General features: G+C 44.5%; 1 protein-coding gene across 2 annotated transcripts in view; it reads left to right on the forward strand.

Annotated features, from left to right (window-relative positions):
* Positions 1 to 140: 140 nt before the first annotated feature.
* GNB5 (G protein subunit beta 5) overlaps positions 141 to 20289 on the forward strand; it is a 34914-nt gene continuing 14765 nt past the window's right edge. Inside the window, exons 1-7 of one of the 2 annotated variants that reach the window (XM_081839214.1) lie at positions 141 to 281; positions 1939 to 2050; positions 8031 to 8167; positions 9647 to 9688; positions 10574 to 10650; positions 11997 to 12129; positions 19294 to 19437. In XM_081839214.1, the coding sequence (XP_081695340.1) occupies positions 156 to 281; positions 1939 to 2050; positions 8031 to 8167; positions 9647 to 9688; positions 10574 to 10650; positions 11997 to 12129; positions 19294 to 19437 (771 nt within the window). In that variant the 5' untranslated portion in view covers positions 141 to 155. Of the gene's footprint in view, positions 282 to 1863; positions 2051 to 8030; positions 8168 to 9646; positions 9689 to 10573; positions 10651 to 11996; positions 12130 to 19293; positions 19438 to 20289 lie in introns of those variants that run through there. The other variant, XM_081839213.1, reaches the window with a different exon arrangement.

Raw genomic sequence — 20289 nt, forward strand, 5'->3', positions numbered from 1 at the left:
GCGTCTTTGGGGTGGAGGGAAGCCCTGTGCGTTAAATGTGTGTTGTGTACAAACGTGGGCTGGGCCAGCCCTGGCGAAATGCTTCCTGCCTCATTCTCAAGCACCTACCTGTTCCACCCCCCTCTTGTCTCTTTCAGTTCCAACTCCCAGCAAAGATGTGTGACCAGACCTTTTTGGCCAATGTGTTTGGCCCATGTGACAATTGTTCCAAAGACAGAGCTCTCCGGGAGGTATACCGCAAATCGGAAAAACTCAGCTACTGCTCGCTATGTGTGGAAATGGTATGTGGTTGTTCCTATTTACTGGGTTTTTAAAATGGTCTTCAACGAACCTATGCTGCATACTGATTGGGGGGGGGAATGTGTGGGTGCGGGGAGGAAGTGGTACAACATTGGGTTAAAAAAAATGGAAGGGGGGAATTATATAAGATACAGTGGACGCTTGGGTTGTGAACGTGATCCGTGCGGGAGGCACGTTCGCAACTCGCAGTGCAGTGCCGCGTCTGCGCACGCGCGGGTCATGATTCGGCGCTTATGCACAAACCGTGATTTAGTGTTTCTTCACATGCGCGAGCGCTGAAACCCGGAAGTAACCCGTTCCGGTACTTGAGCTTGCAGGGCTGCTCAGGCAGCTATCTGCAAGCCTTCAGAGCACAGTGGGAGCCAACCCGCTGCGCTCCCCGGGCTTCAGGCAGCTATTCGCAAGCCTTCGGAGCGTGCCCCCAGCCCTGCAAGCTCAAGTACCCCAGCCCTGCAAGCTGGATTTGGCGCAGTGCGCAACCTGAAAATACATAACCTGAAGCGTCTGTAACCTGAGGTATGACTGTAAACTGCAAATTTATCGGATAGAGTATATGTTTCCTTGGGACTCAGTCCCACTGGAAGTTTCCAAGTAGACATATGCCGTTATGAGTTAATGATTGCTTCCTGCAACAGAATGTCCCAAATTTCTTTACAAAAATAAAATGCAATGAGAAAGAGAGAAAAAAACAACCACATAAACTGAATAAAAACAAATCAGAGTATCAATTCAATAAGTATGGTTGTAAAAAAAAATATCTTGATTTTATTGTTTTATCTTTTTGTAAACTGTTTTTATTTTTTTTAACCATCATTTATAACTTATATAAAATAAAGAAAATAGGAAATAACTATTAGACTCTCAGATCCTGAACCCCAGGATTTAAACTGAAGACATTTTTCTTCTGGCAGGCTTTACCAGCTGCAAAGGTCTGGCTTTGCCACCAGTGTCTATTTTGTATTATTTTTTAAAAATGGATCATTTCTTGGTGTTTTTAACTTTTGCTATTTTTCTTGTACATCACCTTGTGTATCACTTCAAGAGGGACATCGCAGAGTTGGAAAAGTTGCAGGAAAGAGCAATCAAAACAATTAAGGGATGGAGCTACTCTATGAGGAAATGTTGCAACTGAGGAAATTCTTGACTTGCCCCCCTTAAAAACCAAATTGCCCCCACGTGGGGGGTGTGCCCCACATTGGGAACCATGGGACTAGATGATCCCTTCCAAATCTATGATTCTACAATTCCATGCATAGGAGCCAGCTTTGGGCCCTGGGGTAAATATTTGAGGGTTCTGGACCCCCCAAAGTGAGTGGGCAGTGCCATTAAAAAGTGCATGTGCAATTAGGGGGGGGCAGTTATGTCCCAGCCTGCATAATTGCTCATATGATGCTCAAACCAACCCAGTTCCCACGCTGCCCGGTCCTTTCCCACTTAAGGTGCAGGGAGAAGTTGCCTCCGCCCGGCCCGGCCCTGCCTAGCCCGAGTGGGACAAGCGTCCGCCTTGCCTCCGGCGCGCCAATCAGCGTCGGGGAGGGCGGGGCCTCCCTCTTCCCAGCTCGCTGGGCGGATCCGGCGCTGCTCTTCCTCCTCCTCCTCCCGCCTCACTGTCTCTTTCCCCCTCTCCTCCTTGCAAAGATGGCAACCGAGGGGCTGAAGGAGAACGAGACCCTGGCGTCGCTCAAGACCGAGGCCGAGAGCCTCAAGGGCAAGCTGGAGGAGGAGAGGGCCAAGCTGCACGACGTGGAGCGTGAGTCGGGGGCCGGGAAGGGGGTGGCGGGGGGGGGGGCGCTGGGCTGCCTTGGAGAGGCTGTCCTGCATCCGAAGCAGAGATGGCAGGAGAGGGAGAGACGGAAGAAGATGCTGCGCATCATAGGAGCAATTCGGGGGGGGGGTGGCGGCCCAAGGATCCTGGGGGGTGGGGTGGGGTGCTGGGCTTGTTCGATGGGAGATCGGGGGTGGGGATCCGGGGATCCTCCGCACCCATCTCTTCCACCTGCCCCCCCCCCGTGTTGTGCTTCTTCCGAGCGTGGCTGCAAGGAAATCGCCCTTCGCATCATCGCATCATCATCATCCAGCACCATCGCTAGCTAGCTGCTGCGTTTGAATCCGAAAGCATGAAAATAAAGTGGGGCGGGGGCTATAAATAAAAGCTATTTATGTATCGAGGCAGGAGGAATGGAATAGCCCCTGTCGTCGCTGGATGCCTGATCCTCAGAAGCAGATATGTGCTTATTCGTGGGGGGTGGGGGTGCTTGGTGAGATGTAAACATGCCAGGGAATGCAAGAGGCTGTTGTGCACGCAAGGCTGAGCTTGATGCTCGAGTCCTGTAATAATGGTAGCCTGATCCAGGCCGGGGGAGAGTATTTAAGGCGACCCACTGAAAAACAGGGACGGGGCAAGCCGCAGGGCACCTGTCTTTTATTTAACCGTTGCATTAAAAAAAGAAGGAAGAAAATCCACTCAGTTTTCCCCTCTGCTGTCTTAAAAGCCCTGCTTGATTAAATCCATCTGCTGCTGTCTGCAAACATTGCAAACAGGACGGTAGATTGACTTCCTGACAAAGGAGAGGATTCCCCAGCCTTGCTTGTTTCCAGAGCTCTTTAGAGCAGCCCTTTGCCAACCTGTTAGCTGTGGTGCCTGGGGCTGATGGGATCTACATGCCAAAACATCTGGAGGGCGCAAGGTTGGCAAAGGCTGCTTTACAGGGCTGGAAGATGGAGGGGGAGTTGCTATTTGGGAAGGCAGGCAAACTTTTAAGTTGCCTGAGAAGAATAACAGCATTCAGAGCTGTGCTTTGGGAACCTGCGGCCCTCCAGATGTTGCTAAATCACAACTCCCAAAATCCATGGCTCTATGGGGCCCTGCTGGCTGGGGCTGATGGGAGTTGTAGTCCAGCATCTGTAGGGTCACAGGATCACCATCCCTGCCATCTGTTTTTTAGATTTGCGTGGGGATGCAAGCACAACACTCACAGGTGTGCTTGCCCCTGCAAGAGCCTGCTGGGTCCCATTCCCTTCACCCCACCGGCTGAAATTAGGCTTGAAAGCAGCTTCTCCCTTACCCAGCGGTAATCCATCTGCCCCCAGATCCTAACACCACCACAATTCATTTATTAATAAACCTTGTATTGTAGACGATATAATACTTTTTTCAAACCTAATTGCATGTTGTCTTAAACTGAACATAACCAAAAGACTTTATAATCTCAACAACAAAAAAGAAACATTGCACGTTCCTTTGTATTTCTTGAAAATCTTTAATCTATATATAGTTGTAAAGACCCCATTGCTACTGGCTCTGTGTCCCTCTCATGCCCCTCTCATGTTGCTGCTAGACTTGAAAAAGCTTTCTATTGGAGCCAATGAAATACTTTTTTTCAAGCTTGACTGATTGTTATGGGGTGAGGTGGGGTTTGATCTTCCTAGAAATTGCAGCTGGAGGAAGAAGGCTATTTCTCCCCTGCCTCTTTTCCACTCTTCTGTAAGATTAGCCCCTGCCTGCTGCACATGCCCAAAGAGGCTTGCAGGGTGGGGACACCCAAATTACATTTTTAAGTGTCATTGGTGGGGAGGGGGGCAAGAGGGAGGCTGCATGTTTGTGTGCATGGGATCCAGAACAGTTCACCCCTGTTTGCAAATGGGCACCCAAAGTTGGGGTGTACATGGTGACCAACTCATTCCTGCTTTCGGACTTTCTGGGGGCATCTGTTCAGCCTTTGTGGAAGCAGGACACTGTTCTTATGTCCTTAAAGTGTCAACATAAAGATTCAGTCCTATTGAGTCTAATGGGCTTTACTCCCAAGTAAGCATGTACAGGGCTGCAGCCTCAAGTATTTTATTACTTTTTGTTGTTGTTGTTCAGATGAAATGAACACTTTACTTTCCCCCTTTTTAATTATTATTTTTTGACAAAGTAATAATCATACATAAGAATAATAAGAATAAAAATGTGCACCCCACCCCTGAGACTATTCCATTGTAACTATCCAACCTTCCAAAATTTCAACACCTCTTGCGATGGTTTGACCCCTTTCTGTTTTAGCAGTACAAATTCTACAGACACACTCCATATCTCCTCAAAATAATTTCGCCTGCATATTCCCCATCTTACCTTAATGGCACATGTTAATTTATCATTAATAGCTATCTCCCACACCTCTTTATACCATTTTTCCATTTTATATTCTGCTTGCCCTTCCACTACCTAGGTATCATAATTCGTGCGGCTGTCAATAAATTTGTGAGCATGTGAGCTTTAAACATACGTTCCTGTTAACCATTATTTCTTTATTTAATCAATTTGGAGGTTGCTTAATATACCAAAAAAAACCCAAAACAAACAACCCCTCTAAAGTGGTTTACAACTCATTAAAATCAAGGCTAGAATCCAATAAAGCAAAAGAACTGTCAATAAAAATAATCAATCAAAATGCTAAGGAATGTGTCATGATGTGTCAGAGGGAAGGCAGCAAGGCAAGATCAGGAGATGCAGGACCATGGAGAGCGACAAGTGAGCAACTCTTAGGGATTATTCCCACTTACCTTCTGCCCTGATCTTTCCAGGCACAAGTCTGAGTGCTTTGGGGTTTAATGCCCCCAAAGCTTTCCCTGCAAAAAAAACCTGCTCTTTAGCGCTCAATTGGAGCAAACGTCCATTCGGATTGCAGTTTGCTCCGATTGAGCTTTAAAGAGCAGTTTTCGTAGGAAAAGCTCTGGGGCAAAAAGAAAAAAGAAAAAGGCTCAGTGTCCGAGCTTTAAAGTGTGGACCTTGCCTGGAAAGGTAAGTGTGGATAAGCCTTTGGGCACCTGTGCTCAGACTCCCGTTTCCAGGCTCTGCTCTCTTGTGGATAACTAGAGCCTTACAGCTTCACCTTCTTACTTGAAGCATGGCCAGTGGTCAGGGATGATGGGAGTTGTAGTCCTATAACATCTAGGAAGCCACAAGCTCCCCTCTCTGTTCTACCAGAAAATCTGCTTGCAAGAAAAATAGTTGCCTGGGTTTCTCATAAACGTCAGAGATTTAGAACATATCTGTACTGGTTAACAATTTGCTACTGGGCCAGGTTCAAAGTGTGACTATTAACAACTTGGGACCAGTTTGTTATCCCCACATGTGCCCACTCGACTGCTTCAAATGACAGAATTGGCACTGCTGCAGGTGCCACATAATGCCCGTTCCATTGTTGCAAGAGCCCCATCGTATAATGAGGCAGCACCTACACTTTGGAACTCCTTGCCTATTGAGATCAAGCAGGTGCCTTCACTGTACTCTTTTAAAGGTAAAGGGACCCCTGACCATTAGGTCCAGTCGTGGCCGACTCTGGGGTTGCAGCGCTCATCTCGCTTTACTGGCCGAGGGAGCCAGCATACAGCTTCCGGGTCATGTGGCCAGCATGACTAAGCCACTTCTGGCGAACCAGAGCAGCGCACGGAAACTCCGTTTACCTTCCCGCTGGAGCGGTACCTATTTATCTACTTGCACTTTGATGTGCTTTCGAACTGCTAGGTTGGCAGGAGCAGGGACTGAGCATCAGGAGCTCACCCCATCACAGGGATTCGAACCGCCGACCTTCTGATCGGCAAGTCCTAGGCTCAGTGGTTTAACCCACAGCGCCACCCGCGTCCCTTGTACTCTTTTAGGCTCCTGCTAATAACATCCTTCTTCAGGCATGCCTACCCTGATGCTCAGAAAGTCGAGGCAGTTTGTTTTAGTATTTAAACTTTTGCTTGTTTTTAAGTATGGTTGTAAAAATAAATAAATTACAATGTTATTGTTTTATCTTTTTGTAAACTGTTTTGATTTTTTAAAACCATCATTTATGAATTTAGTGAAATAAAGGAAATAGGAAATAACTATTAGACCCTCAGATCCTGAATCCTAGGATTTAAACTGATGACATTTTTCTTCTGGCAGGCCTTACCAGTTGCAAAGGTGTGACTTTGCCACCAGTGTCTATTTTGTATTATTTTTTTAAAATGGATCACTTCTTGGTGTTTTTAACTGCTTTTTCTTCTTGTACATCACCTTGAGATGATTGTGTAGAAGTATGTTAATAACAAAACAGGTATAGGAGGCACTAGATATGGGAGCCACTAAATGCTACTTGAGAATCACTGAATATGGGGTTCTAATAGGTTCTAAGGCTTTACAGTTAGAAAATGGTCCAACTGTGGTTGTTGGCTGTGGCTTTTGCTATGCGGGGATGTTCGTCTCAGTTTTTGCAGTCTTTCCTTCTTTCGGGGAGATGCAACTGAGTGCTTTCCTTTTAGGATGATGACTGAAAGGCTAATAAATCAATGAGTAACTTTAAAAAGAGGGAGGAAAGGGTTGTTTGAGCTGCAGCCAAATAAGTCATATACTGTAAAGCATTGCCCATCATTAGTGAGTCCAGGAGTCCTGTCCAAAAATAAAATAAAATGACAGCCCTGCCAGTTCAGGAAATAACAGTTGGCGCCCAAACAGTATTTGGGACCATTGTGTTCCACCAGTAGAAAGCAGAGGCCTGCCTTGAACTTTAGGCATGCACACTTTGCTAAAGTTGTAAGCCAGAGGTTTGTGCTGCAACTTTAAATTCTGTAGTAAAAGGGGGAGATGAAGCAGCCACAGCTGTCTCTCCCATGGAAGCCCCTCTTCCCCAAGTCTTTTTACCTGCCCCATCACACTCCAGATCCAATGGAGAACAAGTGGGTCACAGTTTCAGTCAGTCAGTCAGTTTTATTGCACATAGCCAAAGGCTGCTGCAATGTACACAGAGTCATTCAACAAATAAAAGAAAATATACTGGATTGATACAGAAAACTTAAAACATTTATATTATCAAGACATTACCTACTCTAAACAGAGCTATAAAAGTACCTTAGTATACAAATTAAGACATTAAACAATACAATTTATAAGCTAAAATTATCACATGGCCACTAATATATTAAAAAATAATGTTAATTGATACAGTGTGCAATTATATTCGGAGTTTGGTGATAAAGATTGAATATAGCTTGATGTAAGGTAAAGGTAAAGGGACCCCTGACCATTAGGTCCAGTCATGGCCGACTCTGGGGTTGCGGCACTCATCTCGCTTTATTGGCCGAGGGAGCTGGCGTACAGCTTCCGGGTCATGTGGCCAGCATGACTAAGCCGCTTCTGGCGAACCCGAGCAGCGCACGGAAACGCTGTTTACCTTCCCGCCGGAGCGGTACCTACCGTATTTTTTGCACCATAACACTCACTTTTTTCCTCCTAAAAAGTAAGGGGAAATGTCTGTGCGTGTTATGTAGGGAATGCCTACAGGTGGCATGCCTACGGATTTTCCTCCTCTAAAAACTACGTGCGTGTTATGGTTGGGTGCGTGTTATAGAGCGAAAAATACGGTATTTATCTACTTGCATTTTGATGTGCTTTCAAACTGCTAGGTTGGCAGGAGCTGGGACTGAGCAACGGGAGCTCACCCCGTCACGGGGATTCGAACCACCAACCTTCTGATCAGCAAGCCCTAGGCTCAGTGGTTTAACCCACAGCGCCACTCGCGTCCCCACCCCTTTATTAGTATGCCATAAAATCATTTCTATTTCATTCTCTGCAACAATTCCACACCCCTGAGGCCCCTTGGCCACAACAGTTGAGGCTTTAGGCCTGTTGACAACCTTTCCCTTAACATGGGAGCATCATCTTGGATCTTTGCATGCATTGCCAAAGCACACAGTGACTCTCTGTCTTGAATTCCCTGCAGTTCATCAGGTGGCAGAGCGTGTGGAGGCCTTGGGTCAGTTTGTGATGAAGACAAGAAGGACGCTGAAGGGCCATGGCAATAAAGTCCTCTGCATGGACTGGTGCAAAGATAAAAGAAGAATTGTCAGCTCTTCCCAGGTAAAGAGAGATTATGTCATTGTCTTGAGGGTTTGTTACTATGCTGAGGAACAATCTAACTGGAAAGAAAATGTCTTACTTAGTCTTTAACGTTTGACGAGATTGTGTGTTTATTTAGAAATGTAGGGCATTGCCTTCTTCCAGATACTTATTCTACAGTGTTGTCTGCACTAACCAGTATAGCCTGCCATCCTCTGAGGCAATGTTTAACTCTTTCATAACTTCCACTAGTTTTCATGACATTTAGAGTGCTTTGGACTATATAAATAGTGCCTCAAACCAGCAAGTTAAGATTTGATTATCTGGGTCCTTATTTGTTGGACATAAAAACATCCCACCCTGTTCCCCATAATCTCTCATTTAACTTCTCTCTTGGCATAATCTTCCTACTTATTTCCCTGGAGACAGAGACAGGGTTTTCTGTCATTCTGCAGAGGCCAAAGGCTATAATAATGGCAGGTAAAAAGCCTCTTTTGTACCCTAATTTATTTATCAAAATACTTCTATACTGCTTTTGCATATTAATAACCAACAGCGTGTAGTTGAAAATAGTCAAATGGTAAGGACGGCCAGCAAAGACCTCAACAAAATCATCATGTTTTCAGCAAATGCAGAAATGGCATGAATGCAAGCGTTTGCCTCAATTCAGAGGGCATAATGCACTTACTTTTCAAAACTCTTCTTTTTTTCCTAATTTGAGTTACAACAATTCTGTTTCATTTTGCTGATAACAAATCGATGGTACCCAGCTTTCTTTCATGCCAGCTCACAATCCTTATTGACTAGCTGCTCTGAGGCAATTTTGTAAACACTGGTCGCATCTTCCTGTTTGTTTCTGGAACTGTTGGGCTTGTATTTTGAATGCGGTGTCATGGTGTCACAGCGTCACACAGGGTATGTGAAGGTATCGTGAAGACAAAATTCAGAGCGGGGACAAAGTTTCCTGCTCTCTTCCTGAATTGGTTAACACTTTTGCATCTGTTTCCTCTGCTAAAAAAAAAAAACCAAAGGGAAAAGTTTTTTCTCAGGGCAAAGCTTTTCATGAAAAAGACCCCACCCAGCGAAAGTGGTGAAGAGATGTGTGATTGATAGCATCTCCAGGCTGAAGTCTAGTGCCATCTTCCCAGGCTGACTTCAGTTGTGAGTCTAGTTTAGCATAGGGCCTTGGTGGTAGCCAAGACTGAGGGTAACCAGTGCTGTGTCCTCCAGCTGTTTTGGATTCATCTGACCATTGACCTTGCTGGCTGGGGCTGATGGGAGCTGGAAGTCCCACAAAATCTGAAGGGCAAAATGTGGGCTACCCATACTTTAGGCCTAGAAGACCTGATGTTGCATTTGAAGGGATTGTTACCACCATTTCATCCCTCCTGCACAAACCTTTCGATTTTAGGCAGGAACATGAACAGAGAGAACTGCAGTAAGACTTCAAAATATACCTCCTTGTTTGAGAAACTTATAATCCCTCTTTGCTTCTCATAGGATGGGAAGGTGATTGTTTGGGATGCCTTCACTACCAATAAGGTAAGTTCCTTGCATTTCTGATTTCCCTCAAGGCCTAAAGAATGGATGCGTTCGATGAATGTGGGAGGGCAACAGAAGGGTCTTTGTCCCTTTGTCATCCATTCCATGTTGAAGACATGCAAATTCTGGTTGGCCTTGGTGGTAGCCAGCCAGTTTGGGGGTATTTTTAAAAAAATATATGTTTGTTCATTTCAATGTGAAGCTGAGCCAAGTGTGGGACAAATATTTCCATTCTGCCAGAGCAGGCATGTCCAACAGGTCGATCCCCAGATGTCTGTGGTAGATCACGAGATGCTTAGTGACCCCCCCACCAAAGAAAACTTTGCCTACCCTAAAAAAAGCTCAATAACTTTGCCTGTCAATAACTGGGTAGATCACAGCCAGTATTTTTATAATGTAAGTAGATCACAATCTCTTTGGAGCTGGACATGCCTGTGCTAGAGGGTCCAAAGGTCTGATGGAACAAGGCCTGTTGTTGATAAGTTTCTCTCATGTTACAAACATCACACACTTGTAGTCACTTCCCATCTTTTAAAATCAGTACAGTGGTACCTCGGGATGTGAATGGGATCCGTTCCAGAGCCCCGTTGACATCCTGGATAGAACGTAAGACACGCCTGCACATGCGTGGATCGTGTTTTGCTGCTTCCGCGCATGCACGTGACGTCATTTTGATCGTCTGCACATGCGCGAGCGGCGAAACCCGGAAATAACGTGCTCCGTTACTTCTGAGTTGCCGTGGAACGCAACCCAAAAATACTTATCCTGAAGCATATTTATCCCAAGGTATGACTGTATAAGAGAATCCAGCTTTACTATCATTTAGTGATATAGAAAGGATTTGCAAATTGACCCTTAAGATGCAAGAGATGATTTGTGTTTCAGGAACATGCGGTGACGATGCCTTGCACCTGGGTGATGGCATGCGCTTATGCCCCTTCCGGGTGTGCCATTGCTTGTGGGTAAGTGGGAGCCTCTTGATTAAAGCCATTTTTTCATTGTCACACTGAGCCAAGGGAGCTGTTTCCTTCTCTCCAGTATTCCTTAAAGCACCTGATGACGGCCTGGGCTTCATTAGGAAAGCTTTTGCCCAATTCAATAACTTTGATGCTGACTTAGGTTGTGTATATTTTGATAACTGCTGGATTTGTTTTATTGTGTTTAGTGTGTGTGTTGTTAGCTGCTTTGAGATTCTTTGGAAGATAAGGCAGGAGAGAATTGTTTTCATAAATAAATAATAGATTGCCTTAATAGGCAAATAAAATAACTGAATTCCTGCCTTAGACCAGGAAAAAGCAAATCTGCTGTGGAAGTGCAGGGAGATCTTCACAATATAATTGACTGACTTTTATGTGCTTGTTAGTGGTTTGTACCCAGCGCTCCTTGGAAACACTAAGAAACCAAAAAAAATCACTGTAGTTTCAAAAGGTTCAGTCCAGCATCTTGATTCAAAATGGCTTCCGGTCATATCCAAAGATAGATGAAAATCTGCTCCTTGATCTTGGGAAACACGATGAAAAATTAGTTTACGATATCTTCAGAGGTGCCCAAATGCAAGCAAACAAACAAAAACACACAACGAAACCTTTCCCACATGTGTCCAAAAAAGCAGCTTTTGATAGAAAAACATATAAAAGCAGTCTCACTAGAAAGCCACAGTTAGAAAATGTTTTAGAAATTGGAAAAAAAGAAGAAGCAAGAATTCAAAAGTAGCATTTTGGTAGTGAGAGAAATCCACAGATCACAGTAAGTCTGGGGTAATCATGGTTTTACTGACTCCTTAAGTTCTGCTAAAGGAGTGGAACTGGCAGATGTGTCTAGGGTAGGAAGGGAACGCCATAGGAACAGGTGCCACTGCAGAGAGAGAGCTCTGTTTCTTGCAGACTCACTTCAGATAGAAGTATCACCTGAAGATATATGTCTATGGGGAGAGGGATGAAGTCACCCCCTAAGGCAAGGGTGGGGAATTTGTGACCTTCTAGATGGTGTATTGGACAAATAGGGAAAAAAATGCTCCTAATCATCTTGTAGGGAGTGGATTTATCTTCACTTCAGACTTCCCTTCCACCTCGTCAAGCCTTGCTTTAGGCCACATGTCCTCATTATTCCTTTTTCCCAGCTCCACTGCCTCCTTAGGCAGTAGCCAGTGAATGGGAACAGGGCCTTTCCCTGTGGTCTGAGTTCCCCAGGCAAACCCACAGCAAAATGGAAACTAGACAGCCAGAAGCAAAACTTGCCAACAGTTAGTGTTCATGCAACCCATACTTAAGTGATAGCTTTTTCTCTTACCTTTTTTTTAAAACTCTAGGGGTTTGGACAACAAGTGCTCTGTGTATCCACTGACATTTGAAAAGAATGAGAATATGGCAGCCAAGAAGAAATCAGTTGCCATGCACACCAATTACCTATCGGCTTGCAGCTTCACAAATTCGGATATGCAGGCAAGTACACTCCACTGTTAGAATCATAGTTGTCGAGTTAGAAAGGACCCCCAAGAGTTATCTAGTCTAACCCCGTGCAATGCAGGAATCTCAACATGCAATCCCTCATCCAATTGGAAACCGTACTGGACCCTGCTTAGCTTTGTAAACGCTGGTTGTAGACAGCTGAGTACAGATTTATAGTGATGTACCTGTGCATGTGGGACGCGGGTGGCGCTGTGGGTTAAACCACAGAGCCTAGGGCTTGCCAATCAGAAGATCGCCGGTTCGAATCCCCGGCGACAGAGTGAGCTCCCGTTTCTCGGTCCCTGCTCCTACCAACCTAGCAGTTCGAAAGCACGTCAAAGTGCAAGTAGATAAATCGGTACCACTCCGGAGGGAAGGTAAATGGCATTTCCGTGTGCTACTCTGGTTCACCAGAAGTGGCTTGGTCATGCTGGCCACATGACCCGGAAGCTGTACGCCAGCTCCCTCGGCCAATAAAGCAAGATGAGCGCCACAACCCCAGAGTCGGTCACAACTGGACCTAATGGTCAGGGGTTCCTTTACCTTTACCTGTGCACGGGAGATGGTGCAAGGTTTTATTTTGCTCCTGGAGAGCTTTGTTGCATCCTCCCTGCCTTCACTCTTGTAAACACAATGTATTGACTTCCTTTCCCTCCTCGCCATGTGATTTCCAAATAAAGGAACTGGTTAGTTGACAGAACCAGGATCTGAACCTGCAGAGTTAGAATAAATTCCAGTTTGCTGAGCTTACACTTGACAGGAAACTGCGGTTTATTAAAAAACCCAAAGTGGAAGCTTTCGATCTTATCTATTTCCCTTGCATACGAGGAAAGAGGAAGAAGGGGGTCCCTGAGAGTCTGAAATAGTTCATGTTGAAGAAGACAGACCAGCAGCATGACCAGCGGTCACAGGCAATGGGAATTATAGTCTCCCACATCGGCAGAGCACAACATTGACTGTCTCCTCTATTGGCCTTGGATCTTGCAAACATTACATTATTTATTCATTTGTAGGAATTTTGAGACAGCTCAGCATACAAAATACCAGGGTGGAGTAGACTTGTAAGATAAAATACAAAAGCACAGTAAAGCATCCTCAGGAGTAAGCACAATGCGGCTGAATCACACTACAGGGAAAGGCTTCTTGAATAAGGAAGTTTTAAGCAAGCGACTAAAGATCGCAGGGTAGAGCAGTGGTTCCCAAATGCCCCACAGACCACTTGAAAATTGCTGGTGGGCTACTTAATAATAATAATAAATTGTTTTTCTTCCTGTTGTATGAATTGTAATGCACTGTGCTGGGTGCGATGCACTTTTTAATTGTATTTTGATTGCTTCTTTCATTGATATAATGTATTACAATTTGAATTTGCACAAAATTCAGATTGTGGCACAATAAAATACGATATAAGAAATAAACATATAAATAAAAATTCAATTGAAAATCAAAGTTAATACTTAATGCGACGGATATACCTCTTGTGTTAAACTTCGCTCCTGTTTCTCTCTACCCCTTTCAAGGCTTAATAACTCATTAAAAAAAATAACATGAAAGAAAGAGGCATTTGTTCTTTCTGGGCCTCATTGCCATCGTTAACAGCAATATTACCAAGATTAAATTTATTGATTCTGTCATCCTATTAACTTTATGAGACATAATAAAATACAGATCACCTCAGGGCCAGCCCATCTATGAGACAAGGTGACTGCCTTAGGTGGCAGTATCCATGGGGGACTGACAATGTCAGCCTTCCTTCACCTCCCATGTTTGTTCCTAATGTAGATCTCCCCTTACCCTTTATTCCCTGACAGGGAGGGGGTGCTATTTTGGGGTCTGCCTCAGGTGCCAAGATGTCTTGGACTGGTTCTGGGATCACCTGAATGAAATCTGCAGACTGCTGGAGGTCCATGGACCACAGTTTGGGAACCCCTTCTCTAGAAGCTTAGGGGGTATCCAAAAGGAGGAAATTCCACAAAAGCCCTGCTCCAGGTCCCTCAATGTGGACTGGAACCACAGTGCAAGAAGTGGGGATTTAATCCTTTCCTTCCGAACCAAGACCACTGCCCTCCCATGCTGCCTTATCAATTGAATGGTTAAAAAAGAGATCCTCAGATGCGTGTGTAGATTGAAGGCAGGTCCTATCTTTGGGAAGGTTGAAGCCTACTGTCCTAAATGGTTGATAATGTCCTAGGAAGCTGCATGCTATTCTCTCCCCCTCCTCAAACTAACTAATCTCAAAGAGAAAATCCAGATTTCTAATCTCAAAGAGAAAAAATAGATTTCTAGAAAGAAAAAATGAGCTTCAGAGTCATAGCCACAGAAAAGTAGAGCTTTTGGTGGCAGAACCTTCTCAAGGATTAAAAAAAATAAACTAAAATAAAATACAGTGGTACCTTGGGTTACAGATGCTTCGGGTTACAAAGGCTTCAGGTTACAGACTCCGCTAACCCAGAAATAGTACCTCGGGTTAAGAACTTTGCTTCAGGATGAGAACAGAAATCGTGCTCCGGTGGCGCAGCAGCAACGGGAGGCCCCATTAGCTAAAGTGGTGCTTCAGCTTACTTAAGAACAGTTTCAGGTTAAGAACGGACCTCCAGAACGAATTAATTTCTTAACCCGAGGTACCACTGTAATCCAGAGGTTTTCAACCTTTTTGAGCCTAAGGCTCTCTTGACCAACTCCATTCTTTCTGAGGCACCCCTGTGGGGCTCAGGAGCCCAGTTATGTCACCCCTTGCCTGCAGGGCCGACAGCCCCTCACCCTTTTGCGAACGCCCTCCCTGGTGGAGTGTTCCCTCAGCCTCCTCTCCTCTCCCCTCTCCCTGAGAGTCCTTCGGGCTGCCGTCCTTGGTCTCTGAGCTGCCACTCCTTGCCCCAAAGAGGGGTGCCTTCCAGAGGCACCATTCAGTCACCTGCGGAGCTTATAGCGGGGCTGCTGCAATAAACAGCTGCATAAGCCTTTGGGAGGCAGAAACGCGAGAGGGCATCAGAGGAGGGAAGGAAGGAAAGAGGGACAGAGGCCAGTGTTGCCCACGGCACCCCTGACCTGCCATGGCACCCTGGTTGAAAACCACTGCCTTAATTCAGAGCTCCCATCAGAGCAATGGCCATTCTAGGGACATTCTGAGAGAGACAGTGAAACATAGAGGCCACTTATGTGTTGCCCTTCTGAACCAATTTCACTCTTCCTGATGGCGGGGTCCACTTCCTTTTACCCCTTTCCCATTTGGAAGATTTAATCGCAGCTCTGTGTTTTGTTTTGTTTCTGCTAGTTTTCCACTACAACTTTTCCTGACCCTTTGCATATGCCCTTAGGTTTTGCATTGCCGTAAAAATTTCCACTTGCAGGCTTTACAGTGGTACCTCAGGTCAGGTTAATTACTTAATTCGTTCCGGAGGTCCGTTCTTAACCTGAAACTGTTCTTAACCTGAAGCACCACTTTAGCTAATGGGGCCTCCTGCTGCTGCCATGCCGCCGGAGCACGATTTCTGTTCTCACCCTGAAGAAAAGTTCTTAACCTGAAGCACTATTTCTGGGTTAACAGAGTCTGTAACCTGAAGTGTATGTAACCTGAAGCGTATGTAACCCGAGGTACCACTATATTTTATTTTATTTATGATTTTCAATTTTATACATTTCAATAATTTTATAATCATTTTAACATCTCAAAACTTGACTTCCCCCTCTTTCTGCGGTTCCTTAAATTTACTTTTAAATATTTTCTGTATATCCAAATTAACTTAATTTGCTCATTTATTCATTTGCTTTAAATATATATTCTTACAAAACTGCAGGTTATTACAATAATCCTGCTAATGCTCTTATCTGTTTACAGTTTATTTGTAAATATTACATAAACCATTTCCATTCTTTCATAAAAAGTTTGTTATCTGGATTTCTTGCTTTTCCGGTAAGTTTGGCAATTTCTGCATATTCCATAAGTTTTTGTATCCATTCTTCTTTTGCTGAGACGACTTCTTCTTTCCATTTTTGGGCGAGTAACATTCCTGCTGCTGTAGTGGCATACATGAATAAATTTCTATACAGTTTGGGGAGTTCTGTCCCCATAATACCCAAAAGTTGCAGGCTTTAGTGTCACACAGGTATAAGCAGGGAATACAGCACCCCAAGTCTACATCTCCGTCTAATTTGGGCTCTGCATTTGCTGTGATTACACCAGACACCTGCCTTTTAAGGCTACAATTTAAGCACCACAGGTGGATCTTTGACTCCAGTTTCTGTGGCAACAGACACTCCTCATCATCTCAGGTTTATTACTGGAAGCCTCAGAATGGGAAATAATAGCTTACCCTGAGCTTCTTGTATCCCAGAATAGCAGCAGCTGGAGCTTAAACAGCTGTTGAAGAGAGACATAAGCCTGTTCTTGATTTTGCAGCGAAAAACACTAAAATAGCACCTCACATATTCTTATATATTGCTCGCGGGTGGGGTGGGGGGTGGGAATCCATATCTAGGCAGACACCCGTTATAAAATGGAAGAGAGATTTACCGTATTTTTTGCTCTATAAGACTCACTTTTTCCCTCCTAAAAAGTAAGGGGAAATGTGTGTGCATCTTATGGAGTGAATGCAGGCTGCGCAAGCTATCCCAGGAGCCAGAACAGCAAGAGGGATTGCTGCTTTCACTGCACAGCGATCCCTCTTGCTGTTCTGGCTTCTGAGATTCAGAATATTTTTTTTCTTGTTTTCCTCCTCCAAAAACTAGGTGCGTCTTGTGGTCTGGTGCATCTTATAGACCGAAAAATACGGTATTTACTTTATTTAATAAATCTGTATCCTGTACCTTCACAGGGTGGCAACCAATTAATAACTGCCAGTATACATAACGGTGGCAGTTTCTTATGTAAACGCTTCAGTTTCTTATGTATTGCACTGTGTTGCATTGCAATTTAAACTCGATGGAAATCAAAATAAAATAGAAGAGATAAGAAAGGAAAGCTGCCATCGAAATGCAACTAAAAAACATATAGTATCTAGCAGCGTGTATTACGATTTGTACAACCGGCAGAAGATCATTGTCTGCCAAGACCCTCAGCAATTTTCAAGGGGTATATGGAGGGGGGAATTTGGGAGACACTGGTTTAGGGCATGCTGTGGAACATGATTTATTGCCTGTGCTGTGGCTTATAGAACGGAGCCTTTATTGCAGCTGAAATCAAGAGGAATCAAACCATCTTTCCCAGGTATTCCTGCCTGACTTGTTTGCTACGCAGTGTCTCTTTCAGTACCCTGCCAATACAGTGGTACCTCAGGTTACAGACGCTTCAGGTTACAGATTCCGCTAACCCAGAAATAGTACCTCGGGCTAAGAACTTTGCTTCAGGATGAGAACAGAAATTGCATGGCGGCGGCAGCAGGAGGCCCCATTAGCTAAAGTGGTACCTCAGGTTAAGAACAGTTTCAGGTTAAAAACGGACCTCCAGAACTAATTAAGTTCTTAACCCGAGGTACCACTGTATGTTGATTGCCAGGCAGAGGGAAAGTATTTTCATTTCAGCCCCAAAACCATCCCGGTGTTTTAAGGCTGCCTGTTTACAAGGCTGTTCAAGGAGCAGAGACATGACATCAGGCCCTTTTTTAATGAGAGAAACGGTTTTAAAATGCAACCACAAGGGGGCAATTATGGACCCAGTCTAACGATCTTGAGTTTTGCTGAGCTGCTGACAATGCAGGGATTATAAAACTGAAAGGCAAAATAGATGTTCACTAAATCTGTAGCCCTCATCGTTTCTCTCTTCCCACCCTTTGCTGGTTAAAAGGGGGAGATAGTAGTCAGCCAAATAAATATTTTTATCTGCGTGCCATACTGGACATTTCCATGGTAATGAGTTATTTGGAAGCAAACGTTTTGAAAACAAAAGAGAGTAAAATGAGTAAACTGATAACCTCAGCATAACCTTTTAAAGCCACAAGATATTTTATTATTAAAAGTGTGAATACCAGAAATTCCTATTTCGCCTTGAAAGAATACCAGGCGTTCCAGAATCACACAGACGTTTCCCATGTGTGAAATTAGAGCAATCCCATATTCTTTCCTTCTCGTACCACTATTCTCCGCATCTCTCATGTTCTTAGATTGTAAATTATTTGGAGCAGGTTTGCTTTCTGTGAAGCAGAGTCTGGGTTCCCCAACACCATGCCTACTTGTCAAGGGCCCTGATATCCGGTGACAATTCCCCCAACCCCCTTGGTAGCATGGCAAGCTCCACAAACAAGAGTAAGTTCAATCTAAGTTAGGTTTGAAGTTACCATCTATCAGTTATTAGGAGGTGAGCCTAGGCCTGTTTCCTAAAGGAATGGCTGGGCAACCAATCCAGTGTTTTTCAAAGCTGTGGCATGCTACAGCTGTTAAATACTCTTCGTATAATTTTTCCATGCTTTTTAAAAAAGAAAAGAAACAAATATCATTAAAAAACAACAACTACCTTTTAAACTAAGGTACCTTTTAAACTAAGGTAGTTTTAAAAACTAAGGGACACGGGTGGCGCTGTGGTCTAAACCACTGAGTCTTGGGCTTGCTGATCGGAAGGTCGGCGGTTCGAATCCCCGCGATGGCATGAGCTTCCATTGCTCGGTCCCTGCTCCTGCCAACCTAGCAGTTTGAAAGCACATCAAAGTACAAGTAGATAAATAGGTACCGCTCCGGCAGGAAGGTAAACGGCGTCTCCGTGCGCTGCTCTGGTTCGTCAGAAGCGGTTTAGTCATGCTGGCCACATGACCTGGAGAAACTGTCTGCGGACAAACATCGGCTCCCTCGGGCAGTAAAGCGAGATGAGCGCCAGAGTCTTCGCAACTGGACTTAACTGTCAGGGATCCTTTACCTTTTTAAAAACAAAAAGAGGAAGATTGTTGTGGTGTCAATGGTGCCAACTGCCTTAGTCATGGCGCCCCCTACTGGTGGCTCCCACCCCACTAGCTGAAGACCAGACTTTTAACACAAACTGCTGATTTAGCGTGAAACTGTGAGTCAAATGAATGAGAATAGAAAGGGAAATGACTCAGATACACCCGTGCTTTAAATGTGAAACAAAGAATCCAACTTTAACATGAATCAGTGGAGACAAATCTTTGACAAATCGTGTCTTTCTTTCTTTTTAATAACAGTTCTTTTCTTTTGTTTCCCCCTTCTCTCCTAAAGATCTTGACTGCTAGTGGAGATGGCACCTGTGCTCTGTGGGACGTTGAAAGCGGGCAGCTTCTCCAGAGTTTTCACGGCCACGGAGCGGATGTCTTATGCCTGGACCTTGCTCCTTCAGAGACAGGGAACACGTTTGTGTCAGGGGTAAAAGCAGATTAATCTTTATGCAGGATGGAGGGAGAGAATTGCAGGGGGAGACATGAAGCAATTGAAAATCTCTCCAAGTGGAAGAGAGTATTTTGTAATATTTTGCTAAGTGCCCTTTCTCCTGTTTAAAGCAGGCATTGCTATTGTATCCCCAGCTGCACTAATGCAGAATGAGATTCAGGAGAATATAGCCCTTCTCGTGGCTTACTTGAAAGCAGGGCTGTGTTGGCGGTTAATCCTAGGAGCTGTGTCTGCTGCTTCTCACAATCAAATATTATTTCTTTTATAGAAACTTTTATCTACTACTTTTCAGCCCCCATAAAGGCACACAAGGAAAACACAATCCTGATACAATACAAATTTAGGAACAGTAAAACCACTCTTAACAACAAACAGAATAGAACCTCAAAACTGACACTGTCAGCAACGTCAACATATAGCAAAAAATAAACCAGGAAAAGGCTGGTGAAATGGAGAACCTTTTGACTGTCCACCAAAAACCCGTCAATGGAAGGAGCCAGTCAAACCCCAAATTTCAACCACTGTTCAGCTGCAGCTCCCTTGGCAGCCCAATGGGCGTTTCTTCAGATGTCCTAGTCCCAAGCCATTAAGGACTCTTCAAGACCCAATTTGTCTTGAATTGGGCCCCAAAACAAATGGGAAGCTAGTGCAGAAGGGGCAGACTTGTCATAATATGATCCAAAAAGAAGATAGACCAAAGCGTTATGTCTGCTGCATTTTGTACCAACTTCAGTTTCGGAGTGCTCTCCAATAGCAGCTCCACACAGAATGCATTGCAGTAGACTAATCTGAAGCTGAACAGGGTCCATATAACTTGTGACTAGTTCC

Source organism: Podarcis erhardii (genome assembly GCF_964252035.2).
Source record: "Podarcis erhardii genome assembly, chromosome: 14".
Classification (NCBI taxonomy): domain Eukaryota; kingdom Metazoa; phylum Chordata; class Lepidosauria; order Squamata; family Lacertidae; genus Podarcis; species Podarcis erhardii.